This window comes from Mya arenaria, chromosome 8 (genome assembly GCF_026914265.1).
Source record: "Mya arenaria isolate MELC-2E11 chromosome 8, ASM2691426v1".
Classification (NCBI taxonomy): Eukaryota; Metazoa; Mollusca; class Bivalvia; order Myida; family Myidae; genus Mya; species Mya arenaria.
In genome coordinates, this window is record NC_069129.1 from 42,970,412 (window position 1) to 42,987,701 (window position 17,290).

A 17,290-nucleotide genomic window follows, 5' to 3' on the forward strand; every position below is an offset into this window, starting at 1 on the left:
TACAACTTCATACATGCATAAGATGCGTCATGTGATAGGCTGTTGTAGTATACATATTACGTTCGCAATTCGTTAAGAACACTTTACAACATTTAATACTGTCATGTCTATTGTTTTATGGATATATAAACAACAACATTTTGTTCCCGGTAAACAGTATTTACTATTGAGGTCATCTTTTGATCCAGGTAATAGCACATTTCTTTTTGATGTCACATTTTGTTCCGTGAAAAAGCACATTTTATCTCCACATTTTATCATCTTCTGTTTTAAGCAGACAAATATTTTTTTCCGTCGTCTTTCGCTCTAGGTAAAAAAAAAATATTTTGTAGATACACATTTGCAATGTGGAAACACACATTTTTCCATTGGAGGTCATCATTTGTTACGGGTGAAAAGAATCCTTGGCGGTCAACGTATGATTTTTGTAAAATATATATAGGAGCTTACAGCAATGCTAAGATAAACAAATACTTCTTAAAATATATTATTTGACAATCAATTAGATTTGCCAAAAAGAGGGCTTACCAGTGGTATATTTTGTTGAGGAACGAAAACGTCGATGTCAGAATGGCAGTATGTTGTTGTTTTTTAAATTTGTTAATTAATGATATTAGTTTTACTATAGCATTAACATAAGTTTGCGAGACTTGCGAAGAGTAAATAATTTAAACGAACAACATAATAAACTGCTGAAAAGTATTTGCATCCCTGTTACCCTTTACTGGACCTATTTTTGCAATCCTATTTTTCATTGGCCAAAAAGCAATTTAGATAATAAATAAAGTAAAAACTCTCTATTTTGTGTAAGTGGAGAAGATAAAAATTAAGACAAGCTATTTCTTGATTCAAGGAAATTTTGTTTCAATGAAACAAATATAAAGCTTTCACAGAGGTTGCCATTGCAAAAGCCACCATTATAAAATGATCAGTCTTTTTGACGACAAAGTTGTTACAACCGTGGTGTGTTTCACGATCATTCGTTACAACTTCGTGACTTAATTACTGTTGTTCTTGTTACAAATGGTTCTACTGGAAACTTGAAACCAATTATTTTATTGTAATCAATATAGAGCACTATTGTTCTCTATTGCAGTAAATTTACAAATGGCGTTTCGCCATTAATTCGATCAATTTCTTAAATAAATGACATGCGATTCGCAGTTTTTACAGGTCCTTGGAATTTCTGTCTTGCAGACACTGTGTACAACGTCTCACTTGCATTTACACTCTATTTCAGAATAATATTTCAACAGATAAAATACTAAAAAAATCGATTAAAAAGGGCTGAGTCAGAACAATGCACATCAACGGAAATGGTTATACAATATTAAGTGAAAACCTCAAAACATCGCCCTCAATCGGGAACTATTTGACTTTCACTTCAAATCATTACATGTAATGACATTGGCGTATATTGGCATCTTTGCATCAGCAATTTGATGAAATTTCTGATACTAATACTGTCAAAATTGGGCTTAAATTTATTTTTTGTTGTATTTGATTAAGATAAATAATTCAGGTTTCAATAATACATTGCATAATAAAATAAAAACGTTAAACTTACGCAAGGCGACATATTTGAAATATAACAAAGAACATTGTATCGAACTCATGCTGTAATGTTTATCATACACTTTAACCAAGACTATAAGCCTTTTAATTTCAATCTCAAGTTAGGACTTGAGGCACAACATACAGTCGAAACATTGCGGGGAAACAGAACATTAAAGTATACAATTGATTCAAAGAATGTGTAAATGTTGTATGTAGAATCTTGTCAAAATCTTATTTTTAAGTAAATTATTACTACTGAGTGACAGTCGATGCACGTTTCCCAAAAATCACGTTTACATAGTTTCATGACAATTAAACGTGGGAAATATTAAATGTTTCCTTGGTTGGGATTTCCTATAGCAATTGAATAGCGCCTTAATTAGCCCTGTTGATCCAGGATTTTTTGCATAATAGGAACAATTTTAACCCAAAACACCATAATGTTCTGATTGCATGGGGAATTATTCAATTCAACAACAATTAAATCGTGAATCAAGACAGATTTATTAAATGGAAACAGTATAAAATTTCCATTACATTATGTTCATTTGAAGATATTGTTGTTGCAACCATGACATGTTCACGATTTGTCTTTGGAATTTAAAAAACAATTATTCCATCATTATCAATCTTAACACCTTAAGAAAATGTCCAATCGTTGTATTGCCATAGCTTTGGTATAATTGATGGTGATACTTATATTGCTGTGATAGAATTCAGATTGCGTAAATCATAAGGATCAGATATTTTTTTCGAAATCGAGATTTTATAACAGTTTGAGGCTTGTTTCAGGATTTATATAAATATAAATCTAAATATACCACCATTAAATAACTTTTTTCCACACATTTGTAATTTAACAGTATCACTTAACAGACACTTTGTTTGTAAACAATTGAAGTGAAAACTACAGTTTCTTAATTTTCAGTAGTCAAGCAGTTTATATGTTTGTTTCTCATCTTGTTTTTATGATAGAGATTTGTTTGAATTATAAAGTTCATTTTGCACTTTAGTCGGCAGATGAAATCATGCTATATCCTCCAGATTTTCTGTAGGTTAATTAGAAACTTTGGTCAATCTCTGAGTTAAAACAGAAAATGACGACTTTAACATGTGCATCATTATAACTGGTTGTGATGTCACTATTTTAAACAAATGTCAATTGCAAAACGTGTCGACTTACTTTATGCCGACATTGAAAGTTAATAAGTAACAACAAATTGTCAAGATTTTGCTGACTTGATAACCTATGCACATTTGTCTTTATCGACTTAACATAGTTGACAACATGACGTGTGTAACCTTTTTATTCGATACAAATTAAGCCCACATATACAGTTAATATGTCAACAAATGGATAGTGTTTTTGTTAAGAATCGACAAATCGACATTTAATATGTCGATAAGATTACACAAAAACAGCATCATAAAACACGATAAACGCTTACACACAAATGGCCATGAGTTTACTTGTCACATGTTATAATTAAGAAATAATGTGTGTCCTTTTAAATATACACTTATTCAATTAGTTCCATATAAGCACTTTGGCATGTATCTGTTCATCACTTTAAATTGAATTGCCGCTATTTCATGAATATTTTTAACAACGTTAAAACAGAATCAACGGAATACTAGCTGTTCTTGGTGAATTCAAGTTAATATTTTGGAATAAAATACTTTAAAACATTAGGCTTGAGGTTTTTGCTTTGATTTGATAAATTATTTTTCTTGAATACCTTAGACGACTCGGCAAACACAACCGACTACACAAACCATCATTTAAACCAAATGATAATCCGCGTTTTAGGTTAAAGCATATAAGTTTAAAATATCACAACTATCTTTCTTATAACATATAGGATTGTATGTTTGTATGACATACTCATCTGACACACATCGACGTGAAGACACTTAATGCGCCAGTTTTACAACATATTCAAATTCCACCCATGTTAAAATGTACACATGTATTACAATAAGATGGTATTGTACGGCTTATCTGACAATTTTTATTCAAACCTAATTCCATAAAAGAAAGGCAAAGATGTGCAGCGTAGCTTTGCTTTTATCGATTATCTGTATCGGTACGAGATCCTTTCCCCAGAATTTGAGCTTTTCTTATCATGCCCTCTCTCCCTGGAACGTCTTCTTCCTTCCCGCTTAATACTTTCCTTTGAGCCCTTTCTTTCATCGTAGGAGGACGTTTTGGGGCTGTCGTGAGGTTTGGCCTGGTCCTGCGTATATTCATATATATCTACATTCGAATATGTCAAATCCACTGTTCCGTATCTTTCTGATCTATCCGACGAAGAGGAGTTGGCTCTTTCATTTATTGTCACGCTATACTTTCCAGCAGATGGTAACCTTTCAGGCGGTGAGACGTTTTTCTCAGTTGAAGAATACGTCTTATCCTCCGGTGTGGAATATTTGTCTAAAGTGCCATATGGTTTTTCTGCTGTATTGAATGTCCTGTCGTTCGAGCTGTTGTATTTATCAAAGGTATACGTTTTGTCTCTAATTGGACCGTACTTGACGACGCCAGTATGATTTGTACCATTTGACCTTTTGTCAGCGTAGGGATCAACACACTTATCATATGCATCGTCATATTTGTCTAAAACTGATTGTGATTTGTCTACAGCAATTGAATATCTGTCGCTCAGGGGACTTTGTTTGTCTAAGACGTCTCGATCAGACAACGGATTAGATTTATCGAAGCGTGAGTGCGTTTTTTCTATTAAAACGCCATATTTTTCGGCCGTCATGCCGCTGTATTTATCAGCGGGCTTGTTAGGTTTCTCTGCTAGAGGAGTATATTTATCTGACCCTGAATCCAGTTTGCCCACACTGGATTGTATTTTGTCGTTTGCAAGCATAGACATTCCGCTGGATTTTTCTCTTAAGTATGCGTATTGTTCTGGTAAGTTACTGTATTTAAAAGCGGGTACCTTTTCAGCAGGAGATTTTACCCTATCAGGACCAGGAGAATATTTGTCAGAAATAACGTCAGTTGGCATTGGTATATCATACTTTCTTGGATTAGTAGACTTGTCATTTAAACTGTTACGTCTGTCCCCTGATGGCCTTCTCTCTTTGGAGACAGGCGCCCGTTCCGACGTTGTGGATGCTTTGTCGGAAACACTTCCGGTCGAAAATACAAAGTCCTTGTCAGAAGATTTTGACAGCGACATTTGATAGCTGTGAAGCTGCTTCTCCAACACGAGATTCTCGGACTGAAGAGCAAGAATTTCTCTCCTAAAATGGAAATTACCATAATTAAATATATTACAATAAACACATCTATATCGGAGAAAAACAGGTTAGTAATTGTATGTTCGTTTCCTTTATACATTGGCCATTTAACAAGACAAAACGAATAAATAATGCAATGTAGATAACAAAAAAATAATGACACTATATTTTAATGCACATCAAAAACAAATCATAAATAGAGTAGATGCATGTTACATAAGAGTCTCAAAAGGCTAATCAAATAATATGATGCTTTTATATTCAAAAACCCAATATGCTGTTTTGATGATTGATGTCACTGTGGGAAAAGTCTCAGAAACAAGATGCTGATTCATACCAAAATGCATGGCTGAAACGTTTAGAAACAAAAATACTTTCCTTGTGACAATTTAGTTTTTTATACCACACGGAGAAGGTGTAAAACTTACAAAACTATAAAACTATGAATTGTAGTACATAATAAAGAAACAACATTATATAAGATATCGTAGACAATAAACACCGTTCAATTTCCGACGATGTGTCAAAGGTTGGGATACAAAAACTTTGGCTTTATCCTGGCTTCAAAAATAGTATTTTTAGGGTAACCAGACATGGTGTGTTTTATATTACAAACCTTTGGCATTCACTATGAAAAAGCTATAGATTTGCCTTGGCTACAACAAAAGCTTTTCTTAGGATTCAAACAATAATCGCTCTATAGGTTGCAAAAGTATAGTGCTCGCTATTTTACAAATATGCGGCGTTTTGAAGCATATTAAAATATATAAATAAAAAAGCTATTGCTTTATCAACGATAAAAAAGAACAACAATGGCTTTCTTTAGAGTATACAGCTCTTGTGTTTTTTCTTTTATCAAAGACTTTAGATATAAAATGGCTTTCTCTAGATTATTCATAAATGTGTTTTACATTATATGGTATCAAAGAAGTATAAATCAATTATTTTGAAAAAAATGGACAAGTACAGATTGACTAGCCAGTAGACTTATATCGCATTTAGGACTTAGGACATCGATATTAGAATATTCAAGAATATAACAACTTTGTCATACATATCGTTGTTATAAAAACGAACAGTATTCAAAATTCAACAGATTCTTCTAAAAAAAACTAAAAAAAGTGGTCCATCGACAGCGCAATATACCGTTGCACTCATAAATGAAAGGATAATAACGCTCATCAAAGAAGCAACCAAATATCACATATCACTCTAAATTTACGTTTTTAAGTTTATATTTGTTATTGTACGGATCGTTCCAGTGCAATATCTCACGCTTGGTTTTAGTATTATATTGATAATGATGTTAACGGTGTTTTTATTGTTTGTTTGTTTTTGTACTTGACCTGTTTGCTTGTAAACAATCCTTACATATCTACTATTGCTTGGTTTATTCCCGTGGTTTATATAGCATTTTTTGAAATACAGCAATCTTACAGATATTGTAATTAAATACAAATAAAGTGTTTGCGCCTCTTCAATGTGACCGCGTGTCATCTATATGATCAATAATACCTACTTCATCTGTTGCTTCTGAAGCTTGTCTACGTCATCAAATGCGTGATAAGTGGGCGTTGCTAGCAAGTGTGAGTCAACCCATTCTACGTGCACGGTGATTGCTTGGTCGCCATGCTCCGTAAACAGACACTTGTCGTCCTGCAGCTGAGAATAGTGTTATTTCAATAAGTTTATATTACTGTTAGCAATTGTTGAAGAACTCTTAATGTGGTTTGAACAAATATGTTTCTTTTAAACAAACCAGTGTCCTTTCCAATCTCATTGAGAACCCTCCTCTCATGATTGAAACACGAACACCTATTCCACTACGACTCAGACCCTGAATATATACTGTCATACGGTTCATTTATAACCACAGGCCCATTTCACAAATAATGATTACAGAAATCACGTGTTTATTGATACTGTTTGAAGACACGACTTAAAAATAATTACAATGTTCACCCAAATCAACCTATTATAATTATATGTTCAAAAGTTCAATGAAATTGGCCGGAGGACCAAAACGCGTTTGGCCGAAAGATTTAACGATTTTTTTCAATATAGCTAAATATACTTTACTCATTCACTCATTCTTTGCTGGAAATAGAGGTTTTCCAAAGGTATACATAAACTCACCAATAGAATAAAGTGTATACATTTATTTGTTGACATAGGTAGACATTAATCATTATTCTACACTATGTTCAATCCATAGAAGATGCAATACGATATATGGTATTACGTATTGGAGATACAACTTCAAATCCGTGATACTTTTATATTCATATGTGTATTTCTCTTGCATATTTCTGTTTCCACAAAGGTTATTTGATTGTGACATTATTATACAGTGTATGGTGTTGACGAGAATACCCTTTAAATAATGATTTCGTTACCGATGAATGTGCTAAGCCAAAAGGGTTGGCACATAATAGTTTTAATAAACATAACGTGCTATGTATTATTTTATATACGTTTTTTCAATATTTTCAAAACTAGAATACAGATACCTGAATTATTACTGCCTAATTTGTCATTTCTACAGCAACGCAGAGACCAGACGAACCACCAACTATTTACATTAATACCCCAAAATAAACAATAACAATACTTCAAACGTACTAAAATAATGATGCATCGTAATATATTTATGATAGCCGGTTATTATATTTGACAATGTAAAAAAAGCATTGAGGTACATGGAAATAAGCTTACATCATCAACGGGAATGGAAGTTGCAATAAGGTGGCCTTCGTCCAAGTCTTGCTGTATATAATACCGGCTAAAAGGTCCGTAGTTGGTCCTCATATTGTGTTCTGGAATGTACCTGCAAATATGGCAATGTATTGTTGCAGTTCTTGCAAAATTCTAATTTACAACTATGGCTCATTGTGCGCTGTACTTAATAAAGAAAGAAAGTAGAACAACTGACAAATCTACCTTGTCAGGACTAACACGTTCCAACAGACGTAGCGGCTGTACTTGCGAGGCACGTGGGTGATATCTGTATAGTATAGACGGAATGAAAGCGTCTTCCCGCTCGTGTCAGCCTCCATCATCCTGAATAGAGAAAACCGTTCAATCGAAGATAGTACGTCAATCTGAGTGTATCTCCGTACAGACCAACACGGCTCTGTGTAGTACAGACCGAATGAACGCCCCCATAAGTCCAAAACGATTTGAATTCAAATATTCGAACTTAATGTTATTGTTAATATGTAATTGAGCAAAACGGAAGCCACATTTTAACATTTACAGTATTATTAAGTAAGCATTTTGAAAAATGAACATGTGCAATTTTCACCGGTAGCTTTTAAAAAGGTTAACCGTTATACGCATCTCTTTTGAACATCCGTGTGCTGTTTTTTTGTCATTATAATTGAGTCTTATTCACAATTTAAACATGTATTTTTTTTATAAATTTAATGTATGATCATGAAACGATTTCCTCCATCTACTGCAAAAAAAATGGCTGAAATATTTGATTTTCAACGTCCTTAATTTTTATCACAATTCCAAATTTCTTAAAATCGACTATTTCTCCAGTTAAATTAGTTTCGTTTTTACTCTGTGTGCACTGTTGATGCACTGCTTAATAAATTGTGAATTTGCCTCCAATATTTGACACACTGAGTTCAACATAATTTATATTGATGTTCTTCCTCCATATTAAAACATGGTGTTGGCATGCTTCAATTAATATTATATTAAGTAAACTACACATTCATGGAAATATAATAATTTTCAAGAAATGTTTGTTTTTTATCTTGTATATATATTATAACAATAAAACGCAAGGTTTTTCCCATAGTATATCGTATGTCTCAAATTCATTCAGTCTAGTTTGTTATTCTAAATTGTAGATTTTTATATGAATAGTTTCACGAATGGCTGGATTGGTAATCTTTACCTATCAATCTCTTTTCTATTGCATTTTTTATATTTATTTTTGAGGGGATGTTGGGATAAAATCATTAGTACATTCGATTGTCCGATAGGAGGTGACATTAAGTTACAGTAACTCGTCAAAAAGAAGAAGTCTCCTCCACGGAAAAACTCTCCTTAGCAAAATCACTTTCTTAATCTCTGAGGTATAGGGAAATGATAACAATATTAGATTTTAACATGCAGTCTAGAACAGTTTTCCACCGTAAAACCACTTTCTTTATCCCTTAGGTATTAAAAGGGAATTCTATGAACTTATTTTCGAGTGTGCAACGGACAAGAAAGCGCGATCAACGTAGACCAATATTTCCTTTGATGTCATCCATGAATACAGCAATTTAAACTGTCAGTCTACAGCGAAGACCAGTTGTTATTTATCAGTCAGTATTTTTGAAATATAATGTTGGCCTGTCAGAAGACATTTGGTTATATTGTTATATATCAATTTGGTCAAAAATTGACAGTTCAATGGCGCGGAATAAATGATACAAGTGACAAACTATTATATTTGGTCGAAAAATCATTCTCCAGACTAAATGTTGAAGATTGAAAGTTCATGGTAGACAGCGGGCATTGACGTCTATAGACGACAAAGATAACGATCATTATGCATATACGATGTATACATCATTATTGTTCATTGGGTATACTTTTAGATGAAATCGCGCGGTCAGAATAAATATACAGTGTTTTTTTTTTGAAAACCCTTCATACTTCTCGAATAGTTAAATATAAGTAACGCGGTGATACCTATGCCAAGCGCATTCGCCTAGCGATATATTTATTATTGAATTTAAGCCGTTTATATAGGTCCTAATCATAGGCCACCTTTAACCCAATTGACCTGTGTATTTAGAAAGTTAGTCGTAGACAAATTACAAACGAAACTGATTTTAAATCACCAGTTTCCTTCATTTGTTATAACTATTGTTAAACAGACCTTACAATTTAGCTCTCATATTGCCAATAAGTTGTAATTGGCCTCATTATATAATTCCGCGATTGTTTTGTCTTCAAAATACTCGAAATACATAATAGTTAAGTTGTCTCTTATAATCAACGAGATATGAAGACAGATATTACTTAAACATTTCCTCAGCCTTTTCTTCTCATCAGCTAAACATGTAAACGGGGCTATTATGACGGTAGCATTGTCTTGCGATCACATGAATGGTTCGAGGGCAAAAGCTTCCTTTGTCTAAATGAGGTTTTCCTCTTGATATGTATTTAGAGAGACGTGTCAAACTTTCGCTGAAAAATTCTCAAACGAAAAACAATATACCCTTGATTATGACAATCCCTTGAAATGTCACATGTTCAAACTGAAGTACAAGAAGGACCGAAGGGGATCAATCATTACACGTTTGAAAACAATCAACAAACGACACAAACAGCTCATAAAAAGCCCAGTTTCGAGTAGCGGGACACGTCAATGTTACAATGTTACTTATGTTTAATGAAAGTGAAACATCAAGAACAATAGATAAAAAAACACTAAATAATTATAAGCAAGTCCAGTCCATACCAAGCCTGTTTATCCTTGTCGTATAAGTGAGATCGGGTCTTCCCTGCGACAGACACATTTAAGATCACTTCGCTTATTGAAACAACGGAGACCATGCTGACTTTGATCTTGAGCGATGACCTTCCCTTGGCAAGCTGCTGGAGTGACCCGTTCACAACGTAGAGGTCACCATTCCCTGTAAGGTCAACAAGCTGGTCAAGCTCTTCGGACTGGAATTCGTCATTCTCGCCGATACTGATATAATACCTGCGTGTACAAATATAAACATGTTATATTGTCAAAGCTACTTTGTCTTTTTTTGCTCAGAATTATTCCGTCAAGTCGAAGATTGGAGCTCATTAAAACTCAACAATTTTGGCTCTATTCTACCTTAGATGTATATTTAAGCATACAGCATTTCTCGTTTAAAACACATTACTGGATTTATTGGATGTTTGTAGTTTTTAATGAGAGGATGACTGAAATGATAAATTTTAATTTATTTCTTAAGCACCATTTTTATACAATACTGAGCTTTATATGGAAAATCAATTTCAATGTTTGATCGTAAACAATATTGTAGCTTTGCAACTTCAATACGCATATCGACAGTGTTAATGATTTGTTTCTATGATTGATGAAAGAGTCTTTTATAGAAAAAATATTGGGATTCGACAACATATGTAAGTTGGATATATTATTAGCCTCAATCTTTCCGGCGTTATTGCTTGCTTTTTGTTGCGGATAGGAACGAACAACTGTGTGCTTAGTTATTTTTGTTGTTACTATGATAAACAATTAATTCGGCGATAACCTTGCACAGACCGGCTGCCGAATAAAGTGTTCAGAATAAATAATAACTACGTAAGTGTTCGTGCGAATGCCTCTTTACCAGCCGGCGCTCATCCACGATCTGTTTAATAAACTACTGAACAAAACCATTTGATAACTTTCGGTGAAATATGAGCGTTAACAGAAAGACGCATAAAACATATATGTTTCCATTAAAAAGACAGACAGGCCAGCTAAAGAAGTAAATATCGATAGTCTAACATGTGTTTAACAAAACACAGAAAGTATACTAAAGGCAGACTTTGACAGTTCTGAACAAAATGTAATGTTCGCAACAAATATCGAGTATATATGTTTGCAGGTTCTTGTATAGGGACTCGCTTATTTTTTGTAAAAAGCAAAAGAATGATAAATCATTATGAGTGTTATGACAGTCGGAACCCGTTAAAAAAAGATTTTATTGTCTTTGAAGTCCACGATCTTAAATAGAGTTCGTGCCGCTTTTCAACAAAACACCTAATAGCTGAAATTTACCTTTATATATGAAATAGGTCTTAAGGGCGAGCGGTTTCGTTGTCAATTTCTGATTTTTGTTGTTGACTGTAGCGGCGTGAGTTCGTCCCACCCCCCTCAAACCAGATAAGTTTCGATATCAAAGGGTTGAACAATTGTGTTAATAAGTGTTTTAGATGCAAACCCTTAAAAACAAAGTTTGATCCAAAACACATGAGCGAGTCCATTAAAGGTGTGTCTACTGAAATACGTTTATTTGTAACATTTAGAACGATTATTTAAAAGACATACCTGACATTGCATACGTGGTCAAAACTAGTATGTCGATGAAGTCGCAAAGTTATACATTCGTCTTGTTGCATAGTCGCTTCGTTTTCGAATAGGGAAAGGCTCCAGTCAAAAAGGCCATACGTGAAATACGATGATTCAAGCCTCGTTTCGTACGTCTGTAAGCGATTGTGTTGCTGCTCCTTTGGAAGCCGTATGAAACACTCGAAGATGCAATTTATTTTTCTCATTTCTAATTCTATGAGATAATCGCCAGTTACTTGAGCGAACTCTCTTTCCAATAAATCATTCAACCCAATAAAGGTCTTTCGCCCATGTTGATTGGACTCCTGTGTAAATATACACGCCTTTTCTATAAATGTTTCGTTTCTCGTGAAGTGTTCTCGGTTCAGTAATGTAAACGAGAAGTCGATCTTGCACTTCATGCCATTCCCAGCCGTCTGAAGTTTGAGAAAGCATCCTAAATGTACGTCTGTGCGAATGAAACTGACGGTCCACTTATGGTAGCCGTAAACGACGTCTTTTGTGTACAAATCAGGATTATCGTCCGTTGCAAGCTTTGCCGGAAGAACAAACGTGAACACTTGAGAATCAAATCGATCGTTGAGCTTCAGGAATCTTTGTAATTTTGCCATGATGTCAAGAAATACACATCAACTTATCTGAAAATATATGATAAACCTTTGTATTAACAATACTTGCTGGTTTAAACCAGATCAAACACTATTAAGCATATTGTATAAATATATATAAAGGATAATATAATTATGTAAGTGAAACGATCTATTTGCTGCTCGAGATTCGTAGTATTTTGTATTTGGAAGGAAATAATACATTCTACGTAGAGGTGATCATACATTGAGCTTACAGAAGCTAAAATAATTGTTCCCGTAATTGGCGTACATGTGACCCGTGATTCTTACATCAACATCATATTGACCATGCGTGAATTATTTTGCCCAAACGCGGATAAACGTATAATAATAAGACGTAATACCATGTAGATCACTTACAGTGTTAACGCAATTACTATAATGTTTTGCATATGTTTATACAAAAAAGGATTTCCAACCTACTTAGCAATCTACTTTCTAGGCCAAGAACAAGTGTTTCAGTATTGTTTGTATATTTATTTCTATAATCGTTCTCTACACGTAGAAAATACCAAGTTATTGTGGGCTCGCCAGGTATCCAAAATTCACATTTTTTTTGTAAAAAGGATACATTTAACAAAATAATGGACTCAAACGTCATAGTAATACATCACTGAGAAATCTCCATCAATATACTGAAATCAAATTTAAAAAAAAAAAATGGTTATTAATCTTTATGGCAAAATTGCACATTCAATACCTAATTATACACTGGAGCGTTTTTAACTTGGTTAAGCTCTCTCGACAAACGTGCCCTTAATTTTATAAGGGCTGAGTGTGTTGGTCAATTTAATTATGTAATCAATAGAAAATTTTGATTAAATTACGTAAGCGCGCAGGTAGTTTTAAGAGCGCAAACTCCGTATTATTACTTTTCTGTCCGCTTTAACCCATTTTTGTCGCATGCGCTCTATTTTTGCAAAATGACGTTAAAGCAATAGAAAAAGAATAAAAAATAGAAGAATCTCCTAATTGATAGCTCTGCATGGTCTGTTTTCATATCAAGGCTTGACCCTTAAGCCCCAAATTCTTTATGATGCTTTTTTATATTACTTTTATGAGGTAAGAAACAAATGCAAAACTGGTTGTATTAAAATACTATAACTTTCCTCCTATACAACAAAAAATCTAATTATTTTTTTATTTAAACATGTACTGCCTTTCAGGCATATATTTTTCTAATAAGATTATTTGATTTTTTACAAAAAAGCTTTATGCTGGTGTATTTTTGTCCTAGTTTTGTCAATCGGCGTTCAACCCTGCCCTGTTGGATAGGGCAGTAAGTTATGCATACGTTTGATCGAACAACGTAGTTCCAATAAAACTTATTTCATATGCAAGGAGTGCGAATCATTGAATACTGCCCAATTTCTTCTAAAATACGTACAATTAACTTGAATAATTTATCAATACAACTGGAAAAGCAAATAACCGAAATACAATTAACTGAACACGTATTTGTGCTCACCGCGGGAAAAATGATCATTTGATAAGCTGTGCAATTTGAAATAAATAAGTGTTGTAGTTGCTAGTAAAATAATATTAAATGATTTGCTTTAAACGAAACATGCTTAGGTTTATATAAAGGAAATAATTTTTATATGATGTATTATTCTTTCCTTCTGTGTGATATCTAATCATAAGAAAACCTTTCTTAATCGAATGAAAGGGGCTATAATTGTAATTGTAATAACTTTGGGATGGAGGGATTACGGCGATAAAAGGGACTTTTACATCGACGAAATGACACCAGACGCCATAAAATAGATATAGATATGTGCCTTAGAGCTCTTGGACGTCGTCCACACATCAGTTACTTTTATAGTTTTGTACAGATATCGATTTTACCCTCCTGTGACCTTCACCCATCCCGGTGGTCGAATAAAATTCACAACGCTCACAAACTTGCCCGCAGAGTATAATTCAGAGTATTCGCGCTTTTATTAAACAGAGCATTCATAGTAATATAAACCGTTGAAAGCTAAAATTAATTACGATTTGTTGTTACCTCGTAAGCCATTTGCCCGTTTACATTGAATATTAATATAGGGGATGATCTGGGAAATATTTCATTAATTCAAAGGCTTTTATTCTGTATCATTTTATGTTGGATGACCTAAAAAATAACTGGTTTCCTGTCGACAAAAGCTTAACATTTTTGTAATACCTGAAAACCGAACAAATATTCTATCAGATGCATTACGGTGGTTTACAGAGATTTATCAATGAAATATAATTGAAATATCATTCTTTGAAACAGTTAAAATAATACATCGATATTTTTTAATGTTGGCCTGCTCTGAGTTCCAAATCAAACGTCAGCACACACAGGGCAGGGACACATTTTCAACGACGTCATTTCAGAAATCACGTTAAGTGCGCATACAAATTGCCACGTTTTTTCTAAAAAAGTGTAGTTGAATTACATTTAATTCAATTCTAGGCATATAAAAAAGAAAAACAAATGTAGTATATATAAGATGGAGTAATATATTTGACCTCATGAACACCAAATCTGTTTTTTTCCACTCGTACAATATATTTTTTGTGCTCATTCGGTAAAATGTATTACAATCTTACACTAATACAAAAAATTATCCTCTATATGAACATATTGAGTTCAAACTGCTTTCTAACAAACCTTTACCACCTTGTTTACAAATTGATTGCCGTTTATCTTTTTTTAAAAGATACTTCTTGATTTACTCTTATATATATCCAATGAAAGCAGCACACTGCTGTTCCATTGTATTCAAATGTTACACTATATAAATGTATTATAATGCCATATTAATGATGAGTAAACCATATATAAATCCAGTGAGAGCAACTTCTTGCTTTTGCATTGTATACAAGTGTTACGCTTTATCAATGTATTATAATGCCATATTGAGTATAATTTTAACCTTATGCAAATAAAGTGAGAATTTCTCATTGCGTTTTTGCTTTGTATACAAGTGTTACATATATCAATGTATTATAATGTCATACTATAAGTACAACGTTGTACAATGCCAGTGATAATAACTTAATATTGCTTTCGCATCTTATACGAATTAACCACTTGACCTATGACTTTGTATCAAAATGTTATATGAATTATAAGTATAACCTTTTAGATAGTTGGTACTAAATGAACGTGATATTAATTAATTTCAACGAGACGTATGGATATGGTCTACTAAGTTCCATCACAATAACGCTTTGCCAGAACATCATGTCTACTTTTGTAATTACAGGGATAGGCCTTGTAGCCCAAACATAAGTGTATTTTTATTCAATGGATCAGGATCAAACAGTCATGATGACCAACAGGAGACACACAGCACTTTCATATACAATAAATTATTATACGGAATAGTTTTATTAGACAAATCCACAGATGGCAGTATCAACAAGAGTCACACAATAAATTATTATACGGAATAGTTTTATTAGTCAAATCCACAGGTGGCAGTATCAATCATACATGTTTTTGATATTTTTAAATACATATAAAGTGTATAGTGGCAAAAAAAATGTTGGTAAACATGAAATAAGATAATACCTATAAGCAAATCGAGCAATGTACATTCGATGATTTTTTTTCGAGATTGATTTTTTTAAGAATTGATTTAAATTTATTTAATAAGATAGGAGGCGTTGTTCTTATACCGTTCTGAAAGAGTTTTCTTTTGTAGAACAAAATCATTGCCGGATATTGCTGACGGTGAATTATTGATGGGCACAACACTATTACAATACAATAACATATCGTATTATTTACTCAATTCGGATTCTCGATATTTATTATTTTAAAATGACAATTGAGAAAAAATGTCATAGAAACCTAAACATTACCATCCTTGTAATGTAAATATTCAAATGTTCTAAAGATATAGGCAGATTATTTTTAAAAAATTGCATGTTTCTTTTTCATAAATTGTAATAAATGCATGTATACGATTGAAATTGTGTCTTTCTGAAACAATTATCAACATGCAATTAAATAGCAGTATCAGACAGAGACATGTTTTTATATCAATAAGAAATAATGAATTATGGGTTAATGAGTTATAGTCAACCTATTTGTTTTCTACCATTGCTGATTGATACCGGTACGTTTTATACAATTTAAATATATCAAATATAGTTGAATACTAATAAACACTTACTTTCTTTCTTTTATTCCACTTATTCAGAACTACGCATTTCAATTGAGTGTCTTAAATATCCAGTTTCATTTTTCTCGAAAACCGGCACACGGTGTGGATCATAAATCTTTTTCTCTCAAATCTTTCTTTTAATCAAATTATGTATTGGTATAACCAAGCTACTAATCCAGATCATCGGAAAGTCGCAATGTCGAAGCACGTCATGTTCGGGAATGGCATCGATACGAAATGGCTGGGTAATGAACACATGCGAGGCTTGAAATGCCTTATTGAGTATTTCGTAGTGTCTTTGTGGCTTCATTTATAACAAATACACATGCCAACGTCTGCAATGAATGGTGATATGATGCGACAAATTTCCAATACAGTTTACTTCACCGTTTTATTGCTGATAATATAACGTGATGATAATGTTGATAAATTCTTCGATAAAATGTTGAATAATTGACTGTAGAGAGTTGTATAAAATTCAAGCTAGATGTTGACAGGTATTTTTTTGTTATAAAAGTTTTTGTTTTTACTTTCATTGTTTAAAACAATTGAAAAGTACAAACAAGGTCGTTATCGTTATAACACAATATTTCCTTTATGTATTAAGTTTAATCAATATATTTGAAACCGAATAAGAA

General features: G+C 33.0%; 1 protein-coding gene across 1 annotated transcript; it reads right to left on the bottom strand.

Annotated features, from left to right (window-relative positions):
* Nucleotides 1-3,632: 3,632 nt before the first annotated feature.
* On the bottom strand, nt 3,633-16,743 carry LOC128244210 (uncharacterized). The gene is made up of 7 exons (XM_052962225.1): nt 16,662-16,743; nt 11,858-12,516; nt 10,283-10,528; nt 7,753-7,872; nt 7,528-7,639; nt 6,332-6,474; nt 3,633-4,815 (listed from the first exon to the last, which is right to left on the bottom strand). Exons 2-7 carry the CDS (start codon nt 12,487-12,489, stop codon nt 3,633-3,635), a joined length of 2,436 nt encoding a protein of 811 aa, XP_052818185.1. The 5' UTR covers nt 12,490-12,516; nt 16,662-16,743.
* Nucleotides 16,744-17,290: the final 547 nt, after the last annotated feature.

Bases quoted from the DNA above. Each gene is read 5' to 3' on its own strand.
- LOC128244210 (XM_052962225.1), bottom strand. From the start codon at position 12,489: ATGGCAAAATTACAAAGATTCCTGAAGCTCAACGATCGATTTGATTCT. The intron at 10,529-11,857 runs GTATGTCTTTTA...TTGTACACGCAG, and splicing joins GACCACGTATGCAATGTCAG to GTATTATATCAGTATCGGCG. The intron at 6,475-7,527 runs GTAAGCTTATTT...CACTATTCTCAG, and splicing joins CTTCCATTCCCGTTGATGAT to CTGCAGGACGACAAGTGTCT.